Below are 27,608 nucleotides of genomic sequence, written 5' to 3' on the forward strand. Positions count from 1 at the left end.
TTATCTTTTGTTTATCTTCCAATCCTCAAAGTGACGACGAGATCTGCTCGATTTGAAAGAAAAGTCTAATGTTAATTGTAAATTTTGTGGCTGAAAAAGCTTTGCGATTGCATTATGTGTCTGAAATGTGTTAAAAAAGGAGGATTATGTTCAGTTTGCACATTGTAAACAACCTCCAGGAGCTTTAACATGTGACATAAGCTGATAAACCCATTTCATATCATGTTTTAATGCACTGATGCTGATTTATTGTGACTGTTTTCCAGGATGAACGACATGAATTTGAGCCCAGTGGGTATGGACCAGCTCAATGTGCCCTCGGTGGGTTCAGGGCATCTGGGTCTGCCCACATCGCCCACCCACAGCTCCATGCCCGCTCCAGGTGTGCCACGCCCTTTGTGTTCACAATGACACTGCAATCATTCATTACTAGTTTATAATCAGCTCTTTTTTTGTAACCTTTTTTGAATCGTTTATTTCATTATAGATCAGGCTCGTCTCATTACTTTATGGACTTATTGTTCAATAAATAAAAACTGGAGCGACGTTTTTGGGGCGCGGTATTTTTTGTAATTTAAATATTTGTATAGTATTTATTTCATATTTATATAGTGAGGACTCAGAAGGCAAAAAACACAAACTCAAAGTATTGTAGACTTATTATTTGGTTCCAGGATGATGAGAAATTAGGACTGTTACCGTAGCAATTAAATATCTTCTAAAGGATAGTTAATTAAAAAAAACATATATATATAAAAAATGTAATGATCCTGTTTTTTGCCTTATGTTGTTGGAATAAACTACCTTTGGTTTATTTGGATAATTACAATACAATTCTGCTATTTTTAATATTTAATCATCTTTGCTGTTATTTTTAAACCAGTTTAATCATAGACAAAATACTCGTTATTAAAAAAAATTACAACTGCAATATTATTATTTTTCTCTTTTTTTTTCTTCTTTTTTTCATTTCTGATTGTGTTTTACTGTGATGGGTTACTTTTTATTTAGTTGTATTCATGGGTTTCAGGATGAAGAGAAATTAGGACCGTTACTGTAGCGATTAAATATTGTATAAAGGATAGTTAATAATAAAAATATATACATAAAATGGAATGATCCTCCTAAATGTGTTATTGTCACAGGCCTATTATAGACAATAAACCTTATGTTTAAATTTTGCATATCTCAAAAATGTATTTCTCAGTCTTTGTCTTGGCTTAGGTTCATGAACGGAGCAGAAAATGAAACGCAAGGGCCAAAATATCACTTTGTAATTTGGTTTGGATAATTACACAACAATTTTGCTCATTTTATTATTTAAAAGTATCTGCTGTTATTTAAAAAAAATCATAGACAAAATACTCAATATTAAAAAAAAATAAAATCCAAAAATGGCAATATTATTTTATTTATTTTATTTGTATTGTTATTTTTTATTTGTATTATTATTTTTTATTTATTTTATTTTTCTTCCACTCCTGATTGTGCACACACATTTAACTTTTTGTTGTCTTTGTTGTTGTCATCATTGTTGTTGTTGTCTTCCTCAGGCATGCCCGTGGCCATCCCCAGCCTGGGCCCCTCTCTGGGCTCTCTGCCCTCTGCTCTGTCCCTGATGCTGCCCATGGGCCCTCTGGGGGACAGGGGCGTGATGTGTGGCCTTCCTGAGCGGAACTACTCCCTGCCCCCGCCCCCTTACCCTCACCTGGAGAGCAACTACTTCCGTCACATACTTCCAGGTGAGTTACAGCAAAGTACCTGCACTTCAGAGTATTCAAGCTCGTCTTACTATTTTTTGTGTTGAGGAAAATGGTGTCAGTTTAAAATTAGACATAAAACCTTTATTTTGTTCTCTAATATTTTGTTTTTGTGTGATCATTTGTATCGTTCTACTGTTATAACTACTAATAACTACACTTTTAATACCTTTTATTAGTAATTACTTCATTATTACCTAACTCCTTAAGTAGTTTCTAAGCCTGAATCATTCTTAAAGGTTCTTGTATTGAACTATTCCATAAGTAGATCATAATGTTGCACTTGTTTATCGTAAACCACAATATTAATCCAAATCTGCTTAGTAATAGACTTAATTAAGCCGTTATTGACTTCATGTTCTGATAAGCCCCGCCTCTTCGTAGTGACCTTTCCCTGTGACGAGCAGCACATTGTCATTTACATGTTTTTATTATAGTTGAAAGGTTAAAATATGACTTTCCTGAGCACTCGACACAGGATTACGCAAAACACTTGTGACGAGCTTATAAAGCTGATTAAAGTAAGTTTTCCGTCTGCTTTTAATTAACCGTTTGTCTGTTTTCTATTGTTCATGCTTTATTAAGTCTAACTAAGAGTGTGCCGTGTGAATTATGATCATGATTGCCGTTGTAGGTATCCTGTCGTACCTGGCGGACCGCCCGCCCCCTCAGTACATTCACCCCAGCAGCCTTAACATGGACGGACCCCTGTCTGTGGCCAGCAATAACCCCTCGGGTCTGGACCCTTACAGCGGTCCGGGGGGCCCTCTGGAGCAAGGCCTGGTGCCTATGGACTCGCGGCAGGTCAACAACCAGGCCGACCTCCACCAAACCGGGCACGACCTCGGCTCCTCCGCCTTAGCCATGGAGTCCCGCGTGAGCAGCCCCATATCCGACCGGATGGGGGACGAGCTGACCTCCATGGACGGCGTGGGCGTGGTGTCCGACCCGCAGCAGCAGCAGCAGCAGCAGCAGCAGCAGCAGCAGCAGCAGCAGCTCGGAGGCGGACGGCAGCCCCAGCCCCACGAGGGGCTGACGGGCGTGGACTCGTCCGGCAGCGTGATCCCCCTCCACGGCGCCCCGGTGCTGGAGCTGCCCGTAGTGATGGAGCCGGACCACATGACGGGCCGGGTGGGCAGCGGTGGGGAGCAGCTTCACTCGAGCGGGGAGCTGAACTCGGGCGTGGTCAGCGTGGTGCTCACGGGGCCCATGGGCGGTCAGGTGCAGCTGGAGCCCGTCTCGCTGCACGGGCACGGCGGGATGGGGCTGGAGGCTGTGAACGTGTCGCCCATCACCGCCGAAGTGTCGCTGGGGCCGGAGAATAACCTGGTGCTGGTGAACTCCACTCTGCAGCTGGAAGACTCCGCCTCCAACAAGGAAAACATGGTCGCTACCTTCTCTATTTGTAAGTCGCACCGTTGTTGATTGTTGTCATGGCATTTTTTTAGTTTTACTTATAGTCAAGCTTAATTTAATGATCACATTTAGTTTTGGAAATGGAGCAACCGGTTTATCCAGTAAAAGAAAGAACAAGGCAACTGTAGCTTAGATTTGTTCATTTTGGGTCAGTTTTGTGTATTAAAACGCCCCCTACAGGTCAGACGACTCATTAAACTCAAATGCAGTTAAGATAATATATTTAGAATTTTGCTAAACTTAAATTATCACAGAGTAGCAATTTTTTTTAGGTTTATAATTTCACTTCCTGTTTGTAATTGATGACATCACACTAGGAATATACCCACTAAACACTGGGCAAAACCTCATCTAATGTCACTTTTTTGTATTTGACAAATAAAAAATATGTAAGAGCACCTTATTTAAGTAATTCATTTTTAGAGAGTCAAAAAAGTTGTTTCTTTGTGTAAATTCTGCATAAACCGAATGAGTGTCCCTGGTCATTTTCTACAGATTTTTCAACGTTTTCTCCACAAATACCTGCTCGATTGGTGTAAAACTATAATTTATATGAACAACAGGTATAAATACACCAAATAAAGTCAAAATTAGAACATCGTAAAAAGCTGTCATTGGCACTTTAAAGCTACGAATTAGAAAGGTAAGACAATAAAACACATCACTTGGATTAGAGCTAGGTAAAGCTAAAACGATACCTGGTTAATGAGCTAAAAACAGAATGCTAATATATTCCATTAAAACACAATTTAAAGTTTTATCTTGTTGTTTTCCAGGGTGCACACTGTGTGAGCGCTCTTATACCTCAGACTGTCCGGAGCACGGGCCGGTCACCTTCATCCCTGACTCCCCCATTCAGACCAGAGCCCGCCTCTCCCTGCCCCGCCCACTGTGCCTGCACATCACTGTGACCGATGAACCTTTAGGTAAGAAGCGAGGACCCGAGCCAGCCTAGACCAGGGCTGAACCGGGGCTGAACCAGGGCTGAACCGGGACAGACGCAGTGTAAATGTATCTTTAAAATGCTGATGCTACTGAACGTTTTAGGAGTCATTGCACGAGACATCATTGCTCCAAGGACGTGCTTTGGACCGATGGTTGGGCAGCACTGCAGCAACGTCGACCTCTCGGACTGGCCAGACAAAGACACGCCACAGATATGGAAGGTCGGTTATAATATAGTAGTAATACTGCTTTCTAAACGTGTATGTGTGTAGTATAACCACCCTCTCTCTGTTGCAGATGTACCACAACAATGTGCTGGAGTTCTACATCGTAACGACGGATGAGAACGAATGCAACTGGATGATGTTTGTCCGAAAAGCAAGGTTTGTGTATTTGTTTTTTGTTTTTTCTGCGCTCACTCTTTTTGGATTTGTGACGTTTGTTGAAAATGTGTTTGCAGAACCCTGGAGGAGCAGAACCTTGTGGCTTATCCATCCAATGGCAAACTGTTCTTCTGCACGAGCACGGAAATACTCCCGGACCAAGAGCTGCTGTTCTACTACAGCCGGGAATACTGTAGACTTTTAGGTAAAGTACAGTAACGTAGTACTTTTTAACAGCGCAATAATAGCATGGTAATAGCACGATAATGGCACCAAATAGCACAAAAATAGCACAGTAATAGCACAGTAATTGCACCGTAATGGCGCCCAATAGCATGCTAATAGCACGTAATGGCACCAAATAGCACGGGAATAGCACGGAACGGTAATAGCATGTTAGTTTGATGGAAATAGTATTGAAATAACAAGTATAACCAACATTTTCCTGCAATTACTACCAGGAAACATGGATAGTATTTTCTTGGTAATAATATATGCAATTATTGAACCTCACAATTACCAAAAATTATGTAATCAGGGAAAAAAACATTTTTGTGTTGTCATTTCTGTCCTGATACCATGCTATCAATGTGCCGTCAAGATTGTGATTTATTGTCGTTATTGTCCCGAAAGGTTTGTGAATATGAGACTTTTACAGAATTTGACCCGGATGACTCTTCAGTGATCCTGATGGAGTATTTATATTTACTGACAAAAAATGACACATTTCACATCTCATTTGGATGGAATTACTGGTCTATCCGAGTCATAAAACCTTTTCCCTTAACACACGATATGTCTTGAAGTCTGTGTATAATGATTAAACAAACTAACACACTACTATTCCACATGATTAAACCAGTTATTTCAAGTGCATTCTAGTAAATTGGACATTTTGCCTCTTCTGTATCGTTTGTGTCGTCCACGTGTCATTCACGTGTCGTTCATGTGCCGTTCATGTGCCCTTCATGTGCCCTTCATGTGCTGTTCATGTGTCCTTCATGTGTCCTTCATGTGCCCTTCATGTGCCCTTCATGTGCCCTTCATGTGCCGTTCATGTGCCCTTCATGTGCCGTTCATGTGTCGTTCATGTGCCCTTCATGTGTCGTTCATGTGCCCTTCATGTGCCCTTCATGTGCCGTTCATGTGCCGTTCATGTGTCGTTCATGTGCCCTTCATGTGCCGTTCATGTGTCCTTCATGTGCCCTTCATGTGCCCTTCATGTGCCGTTCATGTGTCGTTCATGTGCCCTTCATGTGCCCTTCATGTGCCCTTCATGTGCCGTTCATGTGTCGTTCATGTGCCCTTCATGTGCCCTTCATGTGCCGTTCATGTGTCGTTCATGTGCCGTTCATCTCTTGTTCATCTCTTGTTCATCTCTTGTTCATCTCTTGTTCATCTCTTGTTCATCTCTTGTTCATCTCTTGTTCATCTCTTGTTCATCTCTTGTTCATCTCTTCAGGAGTTCCCCAGCTTCCTGAAGGACAGATCTGCCAGTGTGGAAAAGAGTGTTCATCTTTCACCGAGCTCAAGTCTCATCTGAACAACCACAACCGGCCCGCGCACAGCCACAGCCCGCCGCAACCGGACCACCCTCCTGCCCCTCCGCCTCAGCAGATGGACCAAACATCTCTACAGCAGCAGCAGCAGCAGCAGCAGCAGCAGCAGCAGCAACACCCTCACCAAGACGACAAGCTGACCAATGGGGCGTCCAGCTCGTCCTCCTCGCCCTGGTCCAGTCACCCTCACAACAACCAGACTAACCACGACGACGGCAACGGCGCCGAGGACGACGACGGCGGCAACGCCGCGGCGAAAGGAAAAGGCCAGGGACAGTCGAGGGAGAAGAAATTCAAGTGCAGTATGTGCTCCAGGGCGTTTGTGACGTCCACTAAACTGAACGTGCACTTCATGGGACACGTGGGCATGAAGCCTCACAAGTGTGAATACTGCAGTAAAGCGTTCAGCGACCCGAGCAACCTGCGGATGCACCTCAAGATTCACACAGGTACAGAAGCGTTTACTCTGAAGTGCCCCCTACAGGTCGGAGCGCTCGTTCAACTAAAATGCAGTTAAGATGAATATAATTTGAATTTTGCTAAAAAATTATAAAAAATGTCTCCCAGAATTGCATATATAATTTATTTAATTTATTTATTTAATGTATTTAATGTATTTAATTCATTTATTTAATTCATTTATTTAATGTATTTATTTCCTCTTGTTCTATGCAATATCTGATTTATTTAAGTTAATCTTTCTCCTGATACTAAAAATAAATATAAAACAAGAACATGGGTCAGTATCTTCAAAATAAAAAACAAAAACTCATCATTATAAGACATTTATGCTGATCCTAAATGTATTTTTGACATCTTCTGTGTTTCGACAGGCCAAAAGAACTACAAATGCAGCGTTTGTGAGAAGTCGTTCACACAGAAGTCCCACGTGGCGTCTCACATGCTGATCCACACCAGAGCAGAGAAGCTCAAGTGTGACCTCTGCGACCGAACCTTCATCAGGAAACATGACCTGAAGCAGCACATGTTCTCACACACGCAGTACGTACACGACCTGAAGCGGCACATGTTCTCACACACGCAGTACGTACACGACCTGAAGCGGCACATGTTCTCACACACGCAGTACGTTCACGACCTGAAGCGGCACATGTTCTCACACACGCAGTACGTTCACGACCTGAAGCGGCACATGTTCTCACACACGCAGTACGTTCACGACCTGAAGCGGCACATGTTCTCACACACGCAGTACGTACACGACCTGAAGTAGCACCTCATTTGTCCAGGGGTGTTCCATTGTAGAAAAAGATTCAGTTGTATCATCTCGACTCTCATCCAAGAGTCATTCTCAATCTTCGAATCAAGACCGGGAACTCAGATATTTATCCTACTCTGGGTAGGCCCTGCCCACTGGGCGGAAAGGTGGCTTCAACAGAAACTAAACTTCTTTGTTTTCTATCAAATTAGCCTCTTTGTTTACTATCAGTCCTTTAATGGGCCATCAGCCTCCTATTGTACCTGGCTCACTCTCTCCTCCCTGTGTAACTGATTAGCATCCAAAGCATAGCATAGTCTACCTCTCCAGGGATTCAAAACTCCATTATAAACAGAGCAATGTAGTTTATTCTATCCAATGCAGTGAAGAAAATATTGTTATTGTGAAGAGCGATACATAGGAGAGACTAAACATCCACTGCACAAGAGGCTCTATCAGCACAGAAGACACTCAAGTTCAGGACCACAGAGCGCCGTGCATCTTCATCTTAAAGCCACGAACCACTCTATCAAAGACAGTGAGGAGAAGATTCTGAGCAGGAGAAAAGATGGTTTGAAAGAGGAGTTAAAAAGGCAATATTTGTTAAAATAGAAAGACCATCATTAAATAGGAATGGAGGATTAAAATTCAACCTTCCGGTTGTTTATAATGGAATTATGAATCCCTGGAGAGATAGACACCCAGGGCATTCATATGCTAATCAGGTCCTCAGGGACGAGAACGAGTGCGAGACGGGGACAAAAAGAGGTTGATGGCCCATTAAAGGACTGATGGTAAACAAAGAGGCTAGTTTGACAAAGCGGTGTAAGTCTCTGTTGAAACCAACAACACCTTTTCATCAGGAGGTCCCGCCAGGGGGACAGGGCCTACCCAGAGTAGGATAAATAGTTCCCGGTCCAGATGATTCAACTGAATTCTGCAAGTAAATATTTTCCCGATAGACTTTTCAAATAATTCAACTATTACGAGTTTAAAACGTGGTGGTTTTCAAGCCAAATAAAACTCATGTTTTAATAACATTTATAAGTTTAAGAATCAGATTTAAAACAATAATAATGATTCGCCCTGAGCAAGCTTTCAAACTTTAAATATTGATTAAATGTCTATTGGAAAACTTGGGAAATTGACTTCCAGAACCAAGCTCAATGTCGCCCCCTGTAGTTTAAAGTTGCACTGTGTAATTTTTGTGGTACTTTCCCGCCACCTGCTCGTCTTTATGGACATGTTATTGCTGTGCTCGGAATATTTTGCAGTCTTATCTCCATGGAGACGAGCAGGTGGTGCCGTCAGGCCAAGTTACAATTCAGGTCTGTGTGGAGAGGCGGGATGTCAAAGTTATCAGGTTTATTGATAATCGTGATTATCATCGCGAGAGCCAAAAAATAATAATTGTGACAATTTTAGAAGCAAAAATTAGGTCTTTTATTTCAATCTATTGTCCAAAACTGTTTTTATCTGCCTGTTTTTGTCAAATTTAACCTTATTTTGTCTAATTTATTTGAGTAAATGAAACAAACTGGAGGAACAGTCACATATCAGACCACGGGAATGAAAGAGAATTAAAGATTTCACTGTTGTTTAGTCTCAGTCTCAATAATCGTGAATACGTAATCGTAAAATCGTGATGTTTTTCCTCACAATAATCATAACACTAAAATTTGACATCGTGACCTCCCTAGACTGACAATTGACCGCATGTCCTCCCTTCTCTCACCCCCACTTTACGCTCAACTTACCTGTCTAATAAAGCCTACGGGCATAAAAATTCTAAACCCCCCCCCAATTAAAAACACTTGTAATTAATCAAACACGAGATGAATAATGCTATACCGCGGCACATTCCAAGCAAAACGAAAGACGTCTCCATGAGATAATTTTGTAACTTAATTAATAATTCAGTGACAGTAACTAAGTAACCAAATTAGAACAAAACAAGAGCAAAAATCAGTGAAACAGGTTAAATACGGTCCTAAGACAAAATTATTTATGAAATGTTGAGATGGCAAAAAACATAAACGTGCCGGTTATTAACAATAATTCCCACTTTCCCCGTTCTTCCCAGTGAACGCCGGATACAGTGCCCCAAGTGCAACAAACATTTCCTCAAGACCAACCACCTGAAGAAGCATATGAACTCGCACGAGGGCCGCAGGGACTTTGTGTGTGAGAAATGCCACAAAGCTTTCCTCACAAAGTACCACCTCACTCGACACCTCAAGATCTGCAAAGGACCCAAGGCCGAGCGGACGTCCCGTAAAGAGCGTGTCGAGGGAGACGACGAGGAAGAGGAGGAGGAAGAAGAGGAGGAGGAAGAAGAGGAGGAAGATGACTGCGGCGGGAGAGGAGAGACCGAGGGATTAGACTCTGTCAATAACGACCCCTGCGGTTTAGATGTCGCCGGCTACAACTCTGAGAAGTCCTTATCTCCACATTGAGAAACATTGTGCCTCCTTTTCTTATTTATTCTTATTGTTATTATTGAGTATTGCTTCACCCAATACATAAATATGGTCAGTAAAAGTTACTGTGATATGGTTCTTGGTATTATTAGTTACTGTGACATTGTTGTAATTATTTGTAAATGACAATAACCGAACAATATCCAAAAACAAGGATATACTTTCTATACTTTTTGTAATCTGCCTTTTATACATTTAGCTGAATGAGATTGACTTTGATTCAGCAATATATGACTCTAATGCCATTATCTTGCCACAACGCCAGGTATTATCATAAATGCTCTTCTTAATATATATATTTTTGTATTCCACTACTTTTGTAAACAGATACACACTGAATAACTGGTAATTTATTGTCCAATTGTGGTGTTATTAAAGGCAATTTTATGCGATTTGATTTATTTTTATGCCGCTTTTGTTTTGTAAAGTGAACGTGATCCCGGAAGTAAACGCTTGAACTTCCGGATGAAATACAAATGATGCAGCACCGCGGCTTTCCAGATCTTCAGCGTGGTATGCTAATTTATTAATTTATCTATTAATGGTTTGCATGTGAATGAAAAAAAACTATCGGATTTATTTGTGCTGGTCATAAGGCGTCATAAGAGCAAAGTACACGTCTTGATTTGATTGTTTTGTAGTTGTTTGAGGAAGTTGGTTAATGCTAAGCTAACGTATCATTGCAGGGATTGCGCAGCTCAGCAGTTCAGCGATTTGTTCTGCTTCTTACAATAAAGTTCGTTTAGTTCGAGTTTATTCATCCATAATAGCACATTTCATCAGTTATCCCAGTCCTGATCACCATATGGCTTTATGTTTTTATCACGTAAATGACTTGCATAATAACGTTATTCTTCCTCCAAGATACAACTCAACAGTGCGAAAAAATGTCTAATAAATAAATGTGAAATGCTAAATGTTCTAAATATAGTTTTAGAATTACGTTATAAATATATTATAGTGGTGCACCAATATTGACAGTTTCGGCCGATAATTGATAATAGGCAAATTTTTTCTATAGTTTGTTTATTGTAAACACGAATTCATTTTCATTCTAAAATATGAATATGGATCAACTCTGCACCACTTAGAACAGATAATATCCTTAATTTGTGGGGGGGAATGAAAAAGTTTGATACTGCTGTGATTTATTTAGCACTATGTTTAGTATTAATCTTCTTTTTCTTCATTGCGGTTGGGATCAAAGTGTTACATACAGTACCGCCACCTTTTACAGTCCTACGCAGACTTCAGACTTTCTTCTAATTATTAGCTAGGAAAAATAATGTGTGTGTCGCTTCCACTCCACTTTAATTCCATGGGCTTTGAGAACAATCAAACATAAACGTAGTGGTACGAGTCAGCACCGCGCAGAAAGCAGTCTGCGTGTGACGGCGCGGATACTTCCCAACGGCGGGTGTGCTAACAAAAAAAACACTCCCAAGAAGCTCTGGTCTAATCCAATTGTATTTGTAAATTCCAGTCTGACCGGTGACATCATGTTGACCCCACCGATGGAGGGGACAGCGAGCGTGATTGACAAGGCACTGAGGATGAGACAGGAGGAGCAGGCTCGGCAAGTGGTCCTGGCCTGGGCTGTCCTCAACATCTCGTTAGCCGGCATGATTTATACCGAAATGTAAGTTTGTCCTTCCTCTTTCGGCATGTGCAACATCTCGGGTTGAGGGACCACCACCCGCTTGGTTCCACGGAGACGATGCGATTGTTGTGTTATTTGTTGAGGACAGTTTGTACACAAAGACATTCATAGTGCATTATGGAACAAGAACATAGTGAAATCGTAATACAAACAAATGCAACTTTTAAAAGTCTGTGAAAGAAGATATGGCGGATGATGAAGTATATTTATAGCAGCAATAGAAATATCTGTACCATATTTTCTGGACTTTAAGATGCACTGGAGTTTAAGTCGCACCAGCAAAACAATGCATAAGGAAGAAAAAAACATAAATCGCACTGGAGTATAATTTGCATTTGGGGAATTTTTTATAAAATCCAAGACCAAAAACAGACATTTAATCTTGAAATGCAATTTAAAATAATAACAGATTAGAGAACATGGTGAATAGGTGTACGTACGCTAATGCAAACACCTTCAGCCTCATGACTCACAGACAGAACTGTGGTAAGTGTCTGGTATGTTAACGTTACATATTAAGTTATTCAGATAACTATAGGATAAAGAACATGCTAACAAGTTTACCAAAGCATCAGTATTACCCCAAATCACTAAATCCATTGAATTCTTCTTCCTCTGTGTCACTTCTAAACAACTCCACAAACTCCAGAGGTAGAGGAAGTGCAGGTTCTACTTCTGCGTCACTTAGAGCCTAGATCGCCCTCTTGTGGTTGCCAGTGTGAAAATAACAAATAATATCACATATAAGTCGCTCTGGAGTATGTCACACCCCGGCCAAAACTATGAAAAAAAAGGTGCGACTTATATTCCAGAAAATACGGTAATTGTGACTAGTGCGCGTTCAGTTTAGTTGTAAATCTTCTTTCTATTGTATTTTAGGTCTGGAGAATTGCTGAGCACATACTACAACATCACTTACTGGCCGATATGGTACATGGGTAGGTGTCTGTACATTTATTACACAATTATAATTCAATACTTGTGATTTTTTTGACAATTATGAAGTAATTTTGCCCTTTTTCTTTCCCGCAGAGTTGGCACTAGCATCGTTGTTTAGCCTTAACGCCCTTTTTGACTTCTGGAAGTATTTTAAGTACACCATGGCTCCGGCCTCGATCGCCGTGTCCCCTGATCAGCATCGCCTTCTGGGACTCACGAGAACAGGTACGATATGGAACAGATCACGATCAATCACGATCCCCGTCCGTTAGATGCTGTACAGACCCTTTTTAAAATGCCATGTTATCGGAATGTTCAAAATGAAAAGGATCATCACACATTTCAACCATTAACTTATGTCAAATCCAAACGCTTAAACGCAACAACAACAAAAAATAGAATCAATTTTTAAATTTCCAGCGTAGAAATGTTGTTTGCTTCTCATTAGAAACATGTTTTATTTTAAGTAATATATCTGTAGATGACATGAAAAACTATTGTGTGCTCAACATTTCCGTAAGTATTTGTCCAGTAAAACCTAAAAGGGCCTTCATCAAAAATGCAACACAACTATACTCTACAATTAAATGTCTTTAAACTAGGCACTGACACAGGGCTGTACACAAAATATTGATATTGTGACGCACTTCTTGGAAAAACATGTGTGGATCTATATATGTGCCTTGTGATACTTTCAAACACATAAATTTGCGATAAATTGCTGAGTTAAACAGTGATTAACCTGCTGTTCGCTTCACTGAGGCTGAATGTGCTGAGCTGAAAGAGGGAATTATTATTAGGACACAAGTATTCTTATTAAGGACACTATGAACATGACGTCCCACTGTACGTCAATTTAGTAAACTTTTGAACCTGGTTCAAAGCATATTTGTGTATCAGTACGCACACGGTATCGGGAATATAAAATGTATTTGTTTACAAGCTTTTATTGGTTCAGCACGTTTACCGTATTTTCCGAACTCTAAGTTGCACCTTTTTTTCATAGTTTTGGCCGGAGTGCGACTTATACTCCAGAGCAACTTATATGTGATACTGTTCGTTATTTTCACAATGACAACCACAAGAAGGCGCTCTAGGCTCGAGGCTCTTAAGCGATGCAGAAGAAGCATCTGCACTTCCTCTACCTCCGGAGTTTGTGGAGTTGTTTAGAAGTGACACAGATGAAGAAGAATTCAATGGATTTAGTGATTTGGGGTAAAACTGATGCTTTGGTAAACTTGTTAGCATGTTCTTTATGCTATAGTTATCTGAATAACTGTTAATATGTTACGTTAACATACCAGACACTTACCACAGTTCGTTGTGCGTCATGTAGCTGAAGGTGTTAGCGTTAGCATACGTATTATTATTAGGCCCGAGCGCCACAAGCTGGCGAGAGGCCTATTAATCTCGTAAGGCCGTGCGAAGCACGGCTGCGAAAGTGCGCACGTAGTGCGCACGAAATCGAGCGTGAAGCGCTCGCCCACTTCCAAACACTCACTAACGCACTCCTTCACTCATGCACGCCCCGTGCATACTAATTAGTAGTAGGAAAATGGAACATTACCGTTGTAAACGGGCGAAGCCCGTGCAAAAGTGCGCGCTAAACGAGCACTTTACATTGAGATGACGACCGCGAAGCGGTCGTCATCCCCATATAAAGCACTCATTTGCGCTAAGTACCTCACGAATACGTTCCCCATCTCTTGCATGTTCCGTGCATATAAGCATGTAATGCAAAAAATGAACATTATTACTGTATAGAGGGCCAAAAACACAAAGTGGGCGGAGCCCACTCAAAATTAACGAAAGTACCCGTCAGTGACCAGGGACCCACACCATGAGGTAGGAAAGCGCGAGCGCTTTCCGAAAATGTATAGTTTATGATATTTGAAAAATGGGAAACATTGTTTTCGCATCGGAATATTATTCTTTCTTCTTCTTCTTCTTCTTCTTCTTCTTCTTCTTCTTCTTCTTCTCGGGACCAACCCCCCTATTTTTCACCCAGTGAACATTGACGAAAAGTCACAGAAATGTTCACACCTCTAAAAATCGTGCCTCTCTACATTCTGGCTATTTCCCTTTTCTAAAATAAAAAAAATTGGCGCGTCAGCGCCCCCAAATGTACCAAAAATGCATTGAGAGATGGGAAATGACCCAAAAAAAATCTGATCGTAGAATCATGAAATTTGGCGCAGAGGTAGATGGTGACAAGAGAAGTAAAAAATATTATTACGGCAACGCCGTCCGCCCAACCAAATGTCGGCCATATTGCTTCAAAAATGGCTAAACATGACTTCGGAGTTTTTCCAAACGTCGTACTTTTACGAACTCCTCCCAGGGCGTTGGCCCTAAAAAGCTGAAATTTGGTGAAAATGCTACTGAGGAGTGGGACATCAAAAGTTATCCAAATTACATTGATACCTCTCACGGTCTCTGTGCGGCGAAGCCGCAAACTGTAGCTAGAATTTCAGAAATCTCCCATATTTAAAATTTCTGCCATTTGCGCAGATAAAGTCCGAATTGCGTCAAATTAGAATCAGTTGTTAAACTCTTTGCCCTAAACCTACTTGAAGTGAAATAAATTAATTTGGCGCCACAGCGCCCCCTACAGATTTTATATGGAGGTTAAATGTTTAGTTTTGCGAAATTATATGAAATTTGACACACAACTCAATTTTAGCATCCCCATCAAAAAAGTCAATGAGACCCATGTCATAATTGTTATGGCGTTGCCGTAACGATGACCGAAACCTTTCATGTTATTCCAATGGGGAAATCGCCAGAACATGTTTACACTTTAGACTTTCACAAACTCCTCCCAGGGCGTCAGCCCTATTAACCTGAAATTTGGTGAGACTCATCTTCAGGACCATCAAAAGTTATCCACATTTTCATTCAAAGAGTCACGGTGTCTGTGCGGCAAAGCCGCACATTTTGCCAAGAATTCAAAATAAAATAGCTTTTTGATGGTAAAACAAAGGGGAGAAGATGTGACAGCGTCACAGATTCGGCAGTAGGCGTAATAAAAGGACAATTGGGGCGCGTTGGCGCCCCCTCCTCTTGCGGCGTGGCGGCGGTGTGGCGAGGGCCGATCATTGCCGCTTGCGGCTATATTTATTGTTATTATTATTTTAAACTGCATTTCAAGATGAAATGTCTGTTCTTGGTCTAGGATTTTATCAAATAAATTTCCCCCCAAAAAGTGGCGACCTATTCTCCAGTGCGACTTATGTTTTTTTCTTCTCTATCATGCATTTTTTGGCTGTTGCAACTTATACTCGGACATTATGGTAAATGCTGTTCGTCTGATGCTCTGCAGGTATCCAAGCGTCTCCCGTGCAGACACCGGAGAAGAAGGAGACCCCTGCGCCGGCGCAGTCGTCGTCGCCGCTGCTGGGTCAGAGCGTGTTGAGCTTCAGCAGCAGTCCCAAGTTCTCCCCCGGCTGCGGCCCCGGCCCCGGCTACAGCCCCGCCCTCAGCACCGCCTCGTCCCCGGGCAGCGCGGGAGGACACTTCTCGCCCTCCGTCGGCTTTGGAAAGGTGCTGAACTACAGTGCGTCGCCGGGCTCGTCCCCGTATCCCAGCAGCATCGGTCCGGTCGAAGGGTCGAGCTTGAGGGCTCGATATCGGACCTCGCCCTCCGTGTTCAACTCCCCCGGGAGCAAAGAGGACTTCATGGAAGACCTGAAGAGCCTGGAGAGGTTTCTACGCTCGGAGGAGGAGAAGAGCCATAGAAGTCAATTCGGTATGATTCTGTTTTAAATACATCCGTGTGAAATACTTCTGTGTGATAAATACATGTGTGATAAATACATGTGTGATAAATGCATGTGTGATAAATGCATGTGTGATAAATGCATGTGTGATAAATACATGTGTGATAAATACATGTGTGATAAATACATGTGTGATAAATGCATGTGTGATAAATGCATGTGTGATAAATGCATGTGTGATAAATACATGTGTGATAAATACATGTGTGATAAATACATGTGTGATAAATACATGTGTGATAAATGCATGTGTGATAAATGCATGTGTGATAAATGCATGTGTGATAAATGCATGTGTGATAAATGCATGTGTGATAAATGCATGTGTGATAAATGCATGTGTGATAAATGCATGTGTGATAAATGCATGTGTGATAAATACATGTGTGATAAATACATGTGTGATAAATACATGTGTGATAAATACATGTGTGATAAATGCATGTGTGATAAATGCATGTGTGATAAATGCATGTGTGATAAATGCGTGAGTGGTAAAAGTGATGGACAAATGTGTTCTATTCAATAATAGTTCAATGTGCTGTCGAAAGATGACTGGCAGGTCACATTACCCAGTTTTTTTTCTTTCTCTTTTTTCTCTTTCTTTCCCTCCTTTTTTCCTTCTTTTTCTCTCTCGCTCCTTTTTTCTCTTTCCCTCTCTTTCTCTCCTTTTTTCTCTTTCTCTCTCTTTCCCTCTTATTTTTGTCTTTCTCTCTTTCCCTCTTTCTCATTTGTTTCTCCCTTTCCCTCCTTTTTTTCTTTCTCTTTCCCCTATTTCATTTTTTCTTTCTTTCTCTTTCTCCCTCTTTGTTTCTCTTTCCCTCTCCATTTCTCTTTCTCTCCTTTTTTCTCTCTTTCGCTCCTTTTTATTTTTGATAAATGGTACAGTGTAAAACACATACTTTGTAGACGTACAACTACAGTGGGTGGCGGTTTGTAACACTTTATCAACTGCCATAAAACACCAAAGAAGAAGAAAATAACTGGGTCATAGCAGGAATATTCAGTGGTGCAAAGTAACAAAGTACACAAATAAAAGCACTGTGTAATATTTGAGTTGTTTTGACAGCGGATACTTTTTACATCTACTTCATTACATTTGAGAGTATGTATCTGTACTTTCTACCTGACCACAACAAGTACTTTTCATTCAGTTTGAGTTTTTCCCTTTTTTTTTTAGCACGTTCACAGTGACATTTCACGTAAAGGTTTTGAGTTTAAGCCCCAAAAAGACAACTCATAAATGGAAATCACTAGAATCACAAAATCAACACATTTAACGCATCAACATTGTGAAGTACTTTTACCTTTTACTCTAAAAGTGCATACAACAGGTACCTCAAAACTCTTAAGTAGACTTTTAGCGTTTGGTTCGGTTTTTTGCACATGTACTTTTACTTAAGTAACAAAATTGTCCTTCCACCACCGGGAATAGTACATGTATGTGTGGATGTTCATGTATTTGTAAGGTTCCCTTTGCATATACTTGAAAAGCGTGTAACTATGATCCCGATATCGTCGTCAGGGAGTCCAGAGTTCGTGTCTCCCAATCACAGCCCGACGTTCTGGAACTACAACCGCTCGGTGGGCGATTATGCTCAGAGCCTGAAGAAGTTCCTGTACCAGCCGGCGTGTCGCTCCCTGGCCCCGTCCGCCCACAAGGACGAGACGGACCTGGGCTCCAAACAGGCCGCAGAGGAGGTGCCAAAACCATTTATTCCATTTACTCCCAAGACGACAAGTGTTTTTCATCGTCACGGCCACCCTTTCTGTGCAGGTGTGGGCCAGGATTACAACCAGTCGCCTCGTGCTGGACCGCATCGACAGCTGGACCGCAAAACTTAGAAACGTGAGTCTTGTTCTCTCCTGCACTTGTACTGCCGCTGGGATCACATGTGTGGGTCTGTTGTCTTGATGGTTTTTGCTTCAGTGGATCAGTGACACCATCCTGGTCCCTTTGGTCAAAGAAATCGACTCCGTGAACAGCCTCTTGAGACGGATGGGAAGCCCAGAGCTGCAGATCGGAGGTAAAGGTCACGCTCTGTCAATTGTGGGTTGTATCAGAATCACAAGTTAGAATCAGAAGTAGAAGTAGAATCGGAAGTGGAAGTAGAATCGGAAGCGGAAGTAGAATCTGAAGCGGAAGTAGAATCTGAAGTGGAAGTAGAATCGGAAGCAGAATCACAATCAGAAAAGGTTTATTGTCAATGAACAGAATTCACAAACATAGGAACTGTCTTGGTGATTCGGTGCGACATAAAAACAATGATAAAAACAACATGTATAAAATAAAAAATAGAATTCTTTGGATTACAATTTCAAAAAATCAACTAATCTGTTTATCTTTAAGAAAGAAAGTTTAAAGCAATAACAATCAAATCATATGAACATTGAAGTGTGGCATGTCATAAAAAACAAGTTTCATCAGCAACAAAATGTGTTCAGAACCATCTTGTGTTTTGTTGTTTTTGCTGTTGAAACATGAATGAAAGATTTCTCCTGCTCTCTGTTCCTTTTAGACTGTGATGGGAATTTATGTCAACATCAAAAACACAAAATTGAAATAAAATAATTAAATAAAAAGAAAAAACGATTTAAATCTGCTACAGGGTGAATTAAAATAGTCTTATGTCCACAAAATGTACAGGTGAATTCACAGATGCAGTGCAGAAAGTGAACCAAGCGTCTCATCTACTTATGTGTTTGAATAAATAAGCATGTGGTGTGTTTTCTCTTGCGCACAGAGGCCAGCATGAGCAGCTTGAAGCAGGCGGCGGTGATGAAGGCCTCGTTCATCCCGACTATCAACTCCATCGTCCTCTACCTGGACATCACGCCAAACCAGGAGTATCTGGTGGAGCGGATACGAGGTACGATCATCAAACAGATGAAACGCACTGCTCTAACAAAGTATTTTTAATTACCGTATTTTCCGGACTATGTTGCACCAGCCAAAAAATGCATAATAGAGAAGAAAAAATGTATAAGTCGCATTTTTTGGGAAATGTATTTGATAAAATCCAAGACCAAGAACAGACATTTCATCTTGAAATGTAATTTAAAATAATAACAGATTAGGTTAATAGGTGTACGTATGCTAACGCTAACACCTTCAGCTACATGACGCACAGACAACCAACTATGGTAAGTGTCTGGAATGTTAACGTAACATAGTAAAGGCGCAATGGACGATTTTTCGGCGATTTGAGAATGCAGGCGAAAGTGCGCATGCCACTCCCCCGTGTGGACTGATACAACACACACGTGCGTTTGTTTATTAGCGCAACGGATCGCATCGCTCGTCTCCCGTAGATTTCAGTCTTTTATGAGTCAGGTCGAACAGTCTATCTCCGTCTTCATTTTGCCCCGTACACTGAGGGAACTATATTATGATAGATCAATGCGCTTAGACACGCGGAAACGTGGGGACGAGCCACACGCGGCTGCAGGTGAGCGGTTGGTGCGTTTTTATGATTGATACGTGGCAGGACAAATTGACTAAAAAAAATCGTCCATTCAACTTTTTAACAGTTATTCAGATAACTATAGCATAAAGAACATGCTAACAAGTTTACCAAAGCATCAGTATTACCCCAAATCACTAAATCCACTGAATTCTTCTTCCTCTGTGTCACTTCTAAACAACTCCACAAACTCCAGAAGTAGAGGAAGTGCAGATTCTTCTTCCGCGTCGCTTAGAGCCTAGAGCGCCCTCTTGTGGTTGCCAGCGTGAAAATAATGAATAATATCAAATATAAGTCACTCTGGAGTAACTAAAAAAACAAAAAACTCGGCCAAAACTATGACTTATAGTCCGGAAAGTACGGTATATTCATCTTCCTTTTCCCTCCCAGAGCTGGCACACAGCGGCTGCATGAGCTCCTTCAGGTGGGACAGAGGCGGCGACCTGAAGAACAGGAAGTGGGACACCGACCTCCCGACCGACTGCGCAGTGAGTGTTCAGCACACGAGGGCCTTGACGCTCGGGAGACGCTCGCTGCAGAATCGCTTGTATGTATTGAGTCTGTTTTAAATAGCGTTTGCGCTCCGCCTTCAGATCCTCATGCACGTTTTCTGCACGTACCTGGACTCTCGACTGCCTCCACATCCCAAATATCCAGACGGGAAGACGTTTACTTCTCAGCATTTCAGCCACACTCCAGATAAACCCGGTAAAAAAAAAAAAAAGGATATTTGTATTTTTATAAACCCTGTGTCTTTGTTTTGTGATCGTATTTACCATGTTCCATTCTAAAATTTTGTGACTTTCCCAAACCTCCACAGATGTGACAAAGGAGAACCTCTTTTGTATCCACCAAAGCAGCACGGCCCCGCCCCATTACCAGCTCATCTATCAAGGACATGTCTACAGCTTACCCAAGGTTAGACCGTCTAGAAATGTAAAAGGAAACCTTGTTAAACATCAAAATGAAGTTTTTGCTTATTGACTTGCTAACGATGCCCTAAAACACTGCGCAAGTAATACTTTTGGACTACAGTTTTTTGCTTGTTTCAATAATTGTATGCGTCTGTTGTATTATTACACTGATGACTGTAATCCTTCCCTAAAATACACGTGCTGCTTCTGATTGTCTGTGTTTTATTACAGGGCAGGAACAACTTGTTCCACACAATCCTGATGTTTCTTTATGTGATTAAAACCAAAGAGTCAGGGATGCTGGGGTAAGTGGAGTCTTCTGTCACTCGTGTTCACGGTCAATATGTGTGAAATGTAAAGTCTGTGTGTCACCTGCCAGTGTCTCTAGAGTATTAAAAAGAACTCTGCTTAATAGTACTGATTTATATGATACTATTGTCTGTTCTCTGTAGCCTTTTCTTGCTTGTTTCATCTCACTGTTTGTATTTCCTCAGGAGGGTGAATCTTGGCCTTTCTGGTGTCAACATCTTGTGGATTTTTGAACGCTGAGGTGGATTTCTCCCCCTTGGACGTCTCCCTCTTGGACGTCTCCCTCTTGGACGTCTCCCTCGCGGGCGTCTTCTCCCTCGCGGGCGTCTTCTCCCTCGCGGGCGTCTTCTCCCTCGCGGGCGTCTTCTCCCTCGCGGGCGACTTCTCCCTCGCGGGCGACTTCTCCCTCGCGGGCGACTTCTCCCTCGCGGGCGTCTCCCTTGTGGACTTCCCTCGTGGGTGTGAGCTTCTGTGTGTGACTACAGGAAAACTGGTGCTGGTTAGAATATCGGTGCATTTATCAAAGTCGGATGCACTGCTGTATCAAATATGATTTGTGTTTACTTTTCAAAGCACAAATGTAGCTTGTTTTTGAATGCATCAGCCTTGTAAATATGTTAAGAATATTGTTGGATTGTAGAAGACTTGCCTGAATGTATTTATTATGTTTCTGGAATGTTTTGTTACATGCATTGCAGAAATTTGGAACCATCTATTTTTTACTTGCCAGTGAAAATATGAAAATACAGCTGAAGAGTTCTGTTAAAAATGTAACGGAGCATTTGATGCACTTGTTGAATTACTTTTTATATAAACAAAAAAATAAACCAGATCTGACTTACACCTACCAGAGCCTTTTTAATAAAGCACACAATTGCACATGTAATATCAAAATAACAGAGGGAAAGTCACCAAACAATGAAACCACCAGGTGGCAGTATTGTTCAGGTTTCACGTTTGACCTTAAACAGGACATCTCTTGAGTGCTATTTAACTTAACACACTCGATAACCAGAGCTGCAAAATAAAGCGATTTTCTGATTTACAAAGACTACCAAAGTAACTTTCCGTTAAAGTTACGGCCTATTATATAATAGTTGTTAAGCGTAAATACAATTTGCAGTGCAGCATTTCCCCCCCTTTAAGGTGGCATTAATTATGTTTATGTAGTTTTTATCCTTTATTATGAACTGCATTTCCCACCATCCACGTAATTCATATTTTGCCGTTGGAAAATGTAGTTCTGTGCTCTAGTAAATAGGTTATTTAAATTTAAACAAACTGTAAAAAGCACATTTATTTTTCTTTTAATGTTTTTTTCCCTCGTTTTCAGTAACAATACACGAACCGATCAATGGCGCAGAGTTCACTGTACAGAGCGCCGCGGTCGCCCCATTACAAAGAACTACAAGGCCCACAATGCACCGGGCCGCATCCCGCGCTCACTTCCGCTCGAGCGAAATCTGTGTTCTGGGGGAAAGAGGACTTTGTGGAACTGCGGCGGCGATGTCAGTCCAGGTTGTGGCAGCGAAAATGGCAGAGGTCGAGCTCAAAGACGTCCCCGTCGGCAAAGACCCGGCCGCGGGATCCCCGGCGCCCCCCGCGTCCGAGGCCAAGAACACCCCCAAGACCGAGGCCAGCGCCTCCGCGGCGGCAGGGTCCCCGACGGCGGAGTCCGCCTCCGCCAAAGTCGCGGAGGCAGCGCTCAACGCCGGTGGGAAGATGCCGCAAGCCTCGGCTCTGAAGCGCACGGACCCGCAGCAGAACGGCGGCGAGGCGTTCGTCAACCGGGACGGGACCGTGGCCGAGGCTCCGCGGATGAAAAAGGTGAGCGGACTGTCGTGTTTGCCGCGGGGAAGGGGGGGTGTTTTCGGAGCACGAGCCACGGACGGCGGAGCCCGACGCGCCGCAGTGAGAAGCTCCCGTGAAGCGAGCGGCGCCGCGGCGATGCTAACATGCTAGCTCCGGGGCTACAAACACACCGGAGAACGCGGTTTGTCGGTGTTTGAACCGCGGTCGGAGCGAGCAGCAAACACCGCTCGGCTGATTCGACATGTATTTACCGCAAACCGTCAGCTGACACGCGTAAAATATCATGATTTAAACGGAATACTTTGGCCCAGCGACTCCCGAGTGAAGACCGCATGCTTGGGCTTCATTTGAGAGCATTTGTTGATTTATGTGATTATTATTATTATTATATTGTGTTTTGCTTTACTTTATGAGCCTGTGTCTCTTCTGAGTCAAGCTGCTGTTGCCACAAAACATTGGATTTGTTGTCGGATTTATTATGGTCATAACAAACGCTTCCTAATCCCGTATTTGGAAGTAGTAGTACAAGTATTTACAGTATTTACAGGTTCATTTTGACGTAATGACACAGTAGTAACACAATTATGAAAGACCACTTAACCACCATACCATCATTGCTGCTGCTACTGTGCCAAATGTTTGCAGAAATTCGATTATTATTATTAATAATGTCATTGCAGATCTATGTTTGGATGTATCAATAATAATTCTGTCATAATTTTAACAGGTTAGTTTGGTAACATTGGCGGGTTCTTTAGTGGAAGCAGTTTAGATCCTGGTTTCTTGCTTCATAAATAGCTCTGCACGGCTCCATACATATTTGGTCATGCACGTCAATCATACAACAATCTGGAACAGCGATTTGATGTTTGTCGGCCTTGAATTATTCTCCGAAACTGTCCTGAAAATGTAGATCTGATTTATCATAACGCGGCACAGTCCAGTAGTCGTCGCTGGTTATTTATAATGTAAATGAAGGCTGTTAACATGTATTTATAACGGAATTGATGTGTGAATGTGCTGATGGAAGGATTCTAGAGGGATGCTGCTATTTTGATATTGTGTAGCGTTGATTATACGGTTGTAACTACAAGTAATGATTATTTTAGTCAACTTGTCAGCAATTTTCTCTTCCCATCAGTCCACAAGTCAAACCATTATTATTATTATTATGTATGGCTTTTTAAATACATCCAAATTAACGCTGACTAAAGTCTTCTAGATGGAGAATATTTATGGATTAAGTGTATTATTGGGAGAAATCAGGAATGCAACATGATTTAATTTAATTTTCTTTTACATTTTGATTTAATAATGCCACTGTCTTGATTTATTTATATATATATATATATATATATATATATATATATATATATGAGTCTGTATTGTCCAGATAATGATTACGAGGATTAAAATTTGATTATTTTTGATGTCAAAATTTGTTTATTAATTGAAATCAGTGTTTGATAGTGTTTTTTTGCTGGTTTGATTGAACAATTTAACTTTCTTTGTGCGTTGTTTTAAAGTCCGTACAGTCCAGATGACGATTGTTAAAATAATAAACGATTATTTTATTTTAGTAAGTCAGTTGGTTTTATTGCTTTATTGTGTGGCAGATGAGACAAATTCATCGACAACTTTGTGTTGACTCCAATCGAGCTTGATGCGGTTTATCCGTTATTATCAGGAGTTTCGATTGTCACAGGAATGAATAAAGGCCAACGTTCAAGGTTTGATAAGAGGCGCTTTGAGGAATCGGCCTGCTTTTGTTCTGGAGCCAGAAGTGTTAACGGTGACTAACAGCTTTTGGTGTTCTTGTCAGACTGATAAAACAATTTTGGATTTGGCGTAGACTCTTGAGACTAATCTTATTCAACCTTATTCAGTATCAGGTTGTTTTATTCCTATATAGTCATCTAGTATATAGTCGATAGAAGTGGGCAATATTTTGAAAATGTATAATATCGTGAATGTGCTTTTAAAGATATGCAACATTTGAATATAGGCGGGACTGTGGCGGGACTATGGCACGGCTACAGCGGAACAACGGCAGCTCGTCCAAAGCGTCCGACGCTCAAAACTCAGGATTTGCGCCGCAAAAACGCTGGACGCCCAAGACACGCGTGTCATCGACTGTGAATGTAAACTGGACGCTTTGACGCGGCGGTATTTGAAGTAGTATTTTAATGATGGCGCTAGCTAAAATATGGGATGGTTCATTTTCAGGATAAACCTCAACGTTTACAGGCACGTTTTAGCGTATTATTATCATTGGGATAAAAGATAAGATAAGATATTCCTTTATTGTCCCACATGGGGAAATTTCATTGGTGCAATGCAGGTAGATACAAAGGTAGATACAGAAGAACAGATCACTTATAGGAAGTCTGAAAAACACTTTCAGTAGAAGATCTCCTATAAATAAATAAAAACTCCCATAGACAAATAAATAAATAAATAAATACCATTGCATGTGATCCCGACAGTAATTGCACATGAACATGTGTCACGACGGCACATAGATTGCACATGAATTTCACAGTAATTGCACATGAATTCCAACAGCAATTGCACATATGACAGAATTGCACATCAGTATTAGGTTAGGTCAGTATTGCGAGTGTTCAGTACTAACAGTTTTTGTTATAAAGTCTGACAGCAGCAGGAAGGAAAGACCTACGGAACCTTTCCTTCACACATCGAGGGTGGATCAGTCTCTCACTGAAGCTGCTCTCCAGAGCGGAGAGAGTGTCCTGCAGGGGGTGACACTCATGGTCCAGCATAGATGTGAATCTAGCCAGGACCCTTCTGTCCCCCACCTCCTGCACCGAGTCCAGAGCACAGCCCAGGACGGAGCTGGACTTCTTGATGACTCTGTCCAGCTTCTTCCTCTCCCTCTCTGTGATGCTGCTGCTCCAGCAGGCCACACCGTACAGGAGGGCCGATGCCACCACAGAGTCGTAGAAGGTCTTCAGGAGTGGCCCTGTCACTCCAAAAGACCTGAGTCTCCTCAGGAGGTAGAGCCGACTCTGGCTCTTCCTGTACAGTGCGTCTGTGTTATGAGTCCAGTCCAGTTTGTGGTTCAGATGAACACCCAGGTACTTGTATGAGTCCACTCTCTCAATGTCCCATCCCTGGATGTTCACTGGTGAGGGGGCAGTGGGGTGGCGTCTGCGGAAATCCACCACCATCTCCTTGGTCTTCCCCGCGTTGATGAGGAGGTGGTTCCGCTGACACCAGTCCACAAAGTCCTGCGCCAGTCCTCTGTACTCCGCGTCATCGTCGTCCGTGATGAGTCCGATGATGGCAGAGTCGTCAGAGAACTTCTGCAGGACACAGCTGTCCGTGTCATGTCTGAAGTCTGCAGTGTAAAGGGTGAAGAGAAAGGGCGCGAGGACAGTGTCCTGGGGCGCCCCCACACTGCAGGTCCGAGTGTCAGACACACAGTTCCGGGCTCTCACAAACTGGGGTCGGTTTGTGAGGTAGTCCAGGATCCACTCTGCCAGGTCATACTCCACACCAGCCGTCTCCAGCTTGTCCCTCAGGAGCAGCGGCTGGATGGTGTTGAAGGCGCTGGAAAGATCGAAGAACAGAATCCTCACAGAGCTGCCAGGCTTTTCCAGGTGAGAGAGAGAGCGGTGCAGCAGGGAGATGACGGCGTCCTCCACTCCGACGCCAGACCGATATGCAAACTGCAGCGGGTCCATGGCTGAGCTCACGGTGGAGCGGAGGTGGTCCAGGACTAGCCGCTCCAGTGTCTTCATCAGGTGGGACGTGAGAGCCACTGGCCTGAAGCTGTTGAGGTCTTTGGGGCGCGGTGTCTTAGGCACAGGTACCAGACAGGAGGTCTTCCAGACCTGTGGTACCACCCTCAGCTTCAGGCTCATGTTGAAGACATGCTCCATAACTCCACACAGTTCATCTGCGCAGGACTTAAGGAGTCTGGGGCTGATGCCATCAGGTCCTGCTGCCTTCCTCACTTTAATCCTCTTCAGCTCACTCCTCACCTGTGCTGCTGTGACAGTCAGTGGTTGGCAGGGGGACCGTGTGCTGGGGGGATGGGTGAGTCCAGGCGAAGTGGGGAGCTGATGGTCCGGGGCAGATAAGCGAAGAGGAACAGATGCAGGGCATTGTCCAGCTGTGGAAGAGGGAGCATGCAGCTGTGCAGGGGGAGGGGCGGGTGACTGATCAAGCCTCAAGAAGTGAGCATTTAAATCATTCACCCACTGTAGATCCCCCTCTGTCTGGGCAGGGGGGATTTTGAAGCCCGAGATGGTTTTCAGGCTCCTCCACACTCCCTGAATGTTCTTTTGCTGCAGCTGCTCCTCCATCCTCCTCTTGTAGCCGGCCTCAGCCTGCCTGATCCTCCTCCTCAGCTCCTTCTGCACAGTCCTCAGCTCCTCCTTGTTCCCTGACCTGAAGGCTCTCTTCTTCTCCTTCAGCAGAGCCTTCAGTTCACGGTTAATCCATGGCTTGTTGTTTGGAAAACACCGCACCGTCCGGGAGGGAACAATGTTCTCAAAACAGAAGTTGATGTAGTCCGTGATGCACTCTGTGATGGTGTTGATGTCCTCCCCATGTGGGTCATAAAGCTTAGTCCAGACAGTGGTGCTGAAGCAGTCCCTCAGAGCCTCCTCGCTCTCAGCAGACCACATCCTCACCTCACGGGACACCACAGGCTGCCTGCGCACGATGGGTTCATACACAGGCCTCAGATGTACAAGGTTGTGGTCCGAGCTGCCCAGGGGAGGGAGGGGGGGAAGAAGAATAAGCCTCCTTGGTGTTGGCAAAAAACAAGTCCAATGTTCTATTCTCTCTGGTGGGGCAGGTAACATACTGGGTGTATGTTGGTAGAACAGAAGAGGGAGAAGCGTGGTTAAAGTCACCAGAGATGAGGAAGAGAGCCTGTGGATGCTGTGTTTGCAGCCTACAAGTGCAGGAGAGCAGTGCTTCACAAGCATCTTCAGCA

The 27,608-nt window shown here is 42.7% G+C and overlaps 3 protein-coding genes across 4 annotated transcripts in view; all 3 read left to right on the forward strand.

The window, feature by feature from the left end:
- The first annotated feature begins 261 nt into the window (after positions 1-261).
- Positions 262-9,996, forward strand: prdm4 (PR domain containing 4). The gene is made up of 10 exons (XM_072454802.1): positions 262-382; positions 1,554-1,742; positions 2,395-3,165; positions 3,953-4,102; positions 4,224-4,342; positions 4,419-4,504; positions 4,582-4,709; positions 5,967-6,512; positions 6,897-7,065; positions 9,366-9,996. Exons 1-10 carry the CDS (start codon positions 268-270, stop codon positions 9,736-9,738), a joined length of 2,646 nt encoding a protein of 881 aa, XP_072310903.1. The 5' UTR covers positions 262-267; the 3' UTR covers positions 9,739-9,996.
- A 221-nt stretch (positions 9,997-10,217) lies between these two features.
- On the forward strand, positions 10,218-21,569 carry tmem209 (transmembrane protein 209). The gene is made up of 14 exons (XM_072454806.1): positions 10,218-10,275; positions 11,246-11,401; positions 12,302-12,360; positions 12,455-12,586; positions 15,684-16,109; positions 17,666-17,841; positions 17,918-17,989; positions 18,071-18,167; positions 18,885-19,010; positions 19,995-20,092; positions 20,198-20,312; positions 20,425-20,522; positions 20,750-20,823; positions 21,013-21,569. The coding sequence occupies exons 2-14, from the start codon at positions 11,262-11,264 to the stop codon at positions 21,065-21,067; spliced, it is 1,668 nt and encodes a 555-aa protein (XP_072310907.1). The 5' UTR covers positions 10,218-10,275; positions 11,246-11,261; the 3' UTR covers positions 21,068-21,569.
- Positions 21,570-22,283: 714 nt separating this feature from the next.
- ahcyl2b (adenosylhomocysteinase like 2b) overlaps positions 22,284-27,608 on the forward strand; it is a 57,082-nt gene continuing 51,757 nt past the window's right edge. Inside the window, exon 1 of one of the 2 annotated variants that reach the window (XM_072454805.1) lies at positions 22,284-22,654. In XM_072454805.1, coding sequence (XP_072310906.1) covers positions 22,334-22,654 — 321 coding nt within the window. In that variant the 5' untranslated portion in view covers positions 22,284-22,333. The remainder of the gene's footprint in view (positions 22,655-27,608) is intronic. The other variant, XM_072454803.1, reaches the window with a different exon arrangement.

This window comes from Eucyclogobius newberryi, unplaced genomic scaffold (assembly GCF_026437365.1).
Source record: "Eucyclogobius newberryi isolate DKJ021-1_F unplaced genomic scaffold, fEucNew1.0.hap1 SCAF_2, whole genome shotgun sequence".
NCBI lineage: Eukaryota > Metazoa > Chordata > Actinopteri > Gobiiformes > Gobiidae > Eucyclogobius > Eucyclogobius newberryi.

What these genes read in the sequence shown, in the direction of transcription:
- prdm4 (XM_072454802.1), top strand. Translation starts at nt 268, where the DNA reads ATGAACGACATGAATTTGAGCCCAGTGGGTATGGACCAGCTCAATGTG. An exon ending in CAGCTCCATGCCCGCTCCAG is followed by an intron (nt 383 to 1,553) that starts GTGTGCCACGCC and finishes TGTCTTCCTCAG; the next exon opens with GCATGCCCGTGGCCATCCCC. An exon ending in TGTGACCGATGAACCTTTAG is followed by an intron (nt 4,103 to 4,223) that starts GTAAGAAGCGAG and finishes TGAACGTTTTAG; the next exon opens with GAGTCATTGCACGAGACATC.
- tmem209 (XM_072454806.1), top strand. Translation starts at nt 11,262, where the DNA reads ATGTTGACCCCACCGATGGAGGGGACAGCGAGCGTGATTGACAAGGCA. An exon ending in GGCATGATTTATACCGAAAT is followed by an intron (nt 11,402 to 12,301) that starts GTAAGTTTGTCC and finishes ATTGTATTTTAG; the next exon opens with GTCTGGAGAATTGCTGAGCA. An exon ending in AAAGAGTCAGGGATGCTGGG is followed by an intron (nt 20,824 to 21,012) that starts GTAAGTGGAGTC and finishes GTATTTCCTCAG; the next exon opens with GAGGGTGAATCTTGGCCTTT.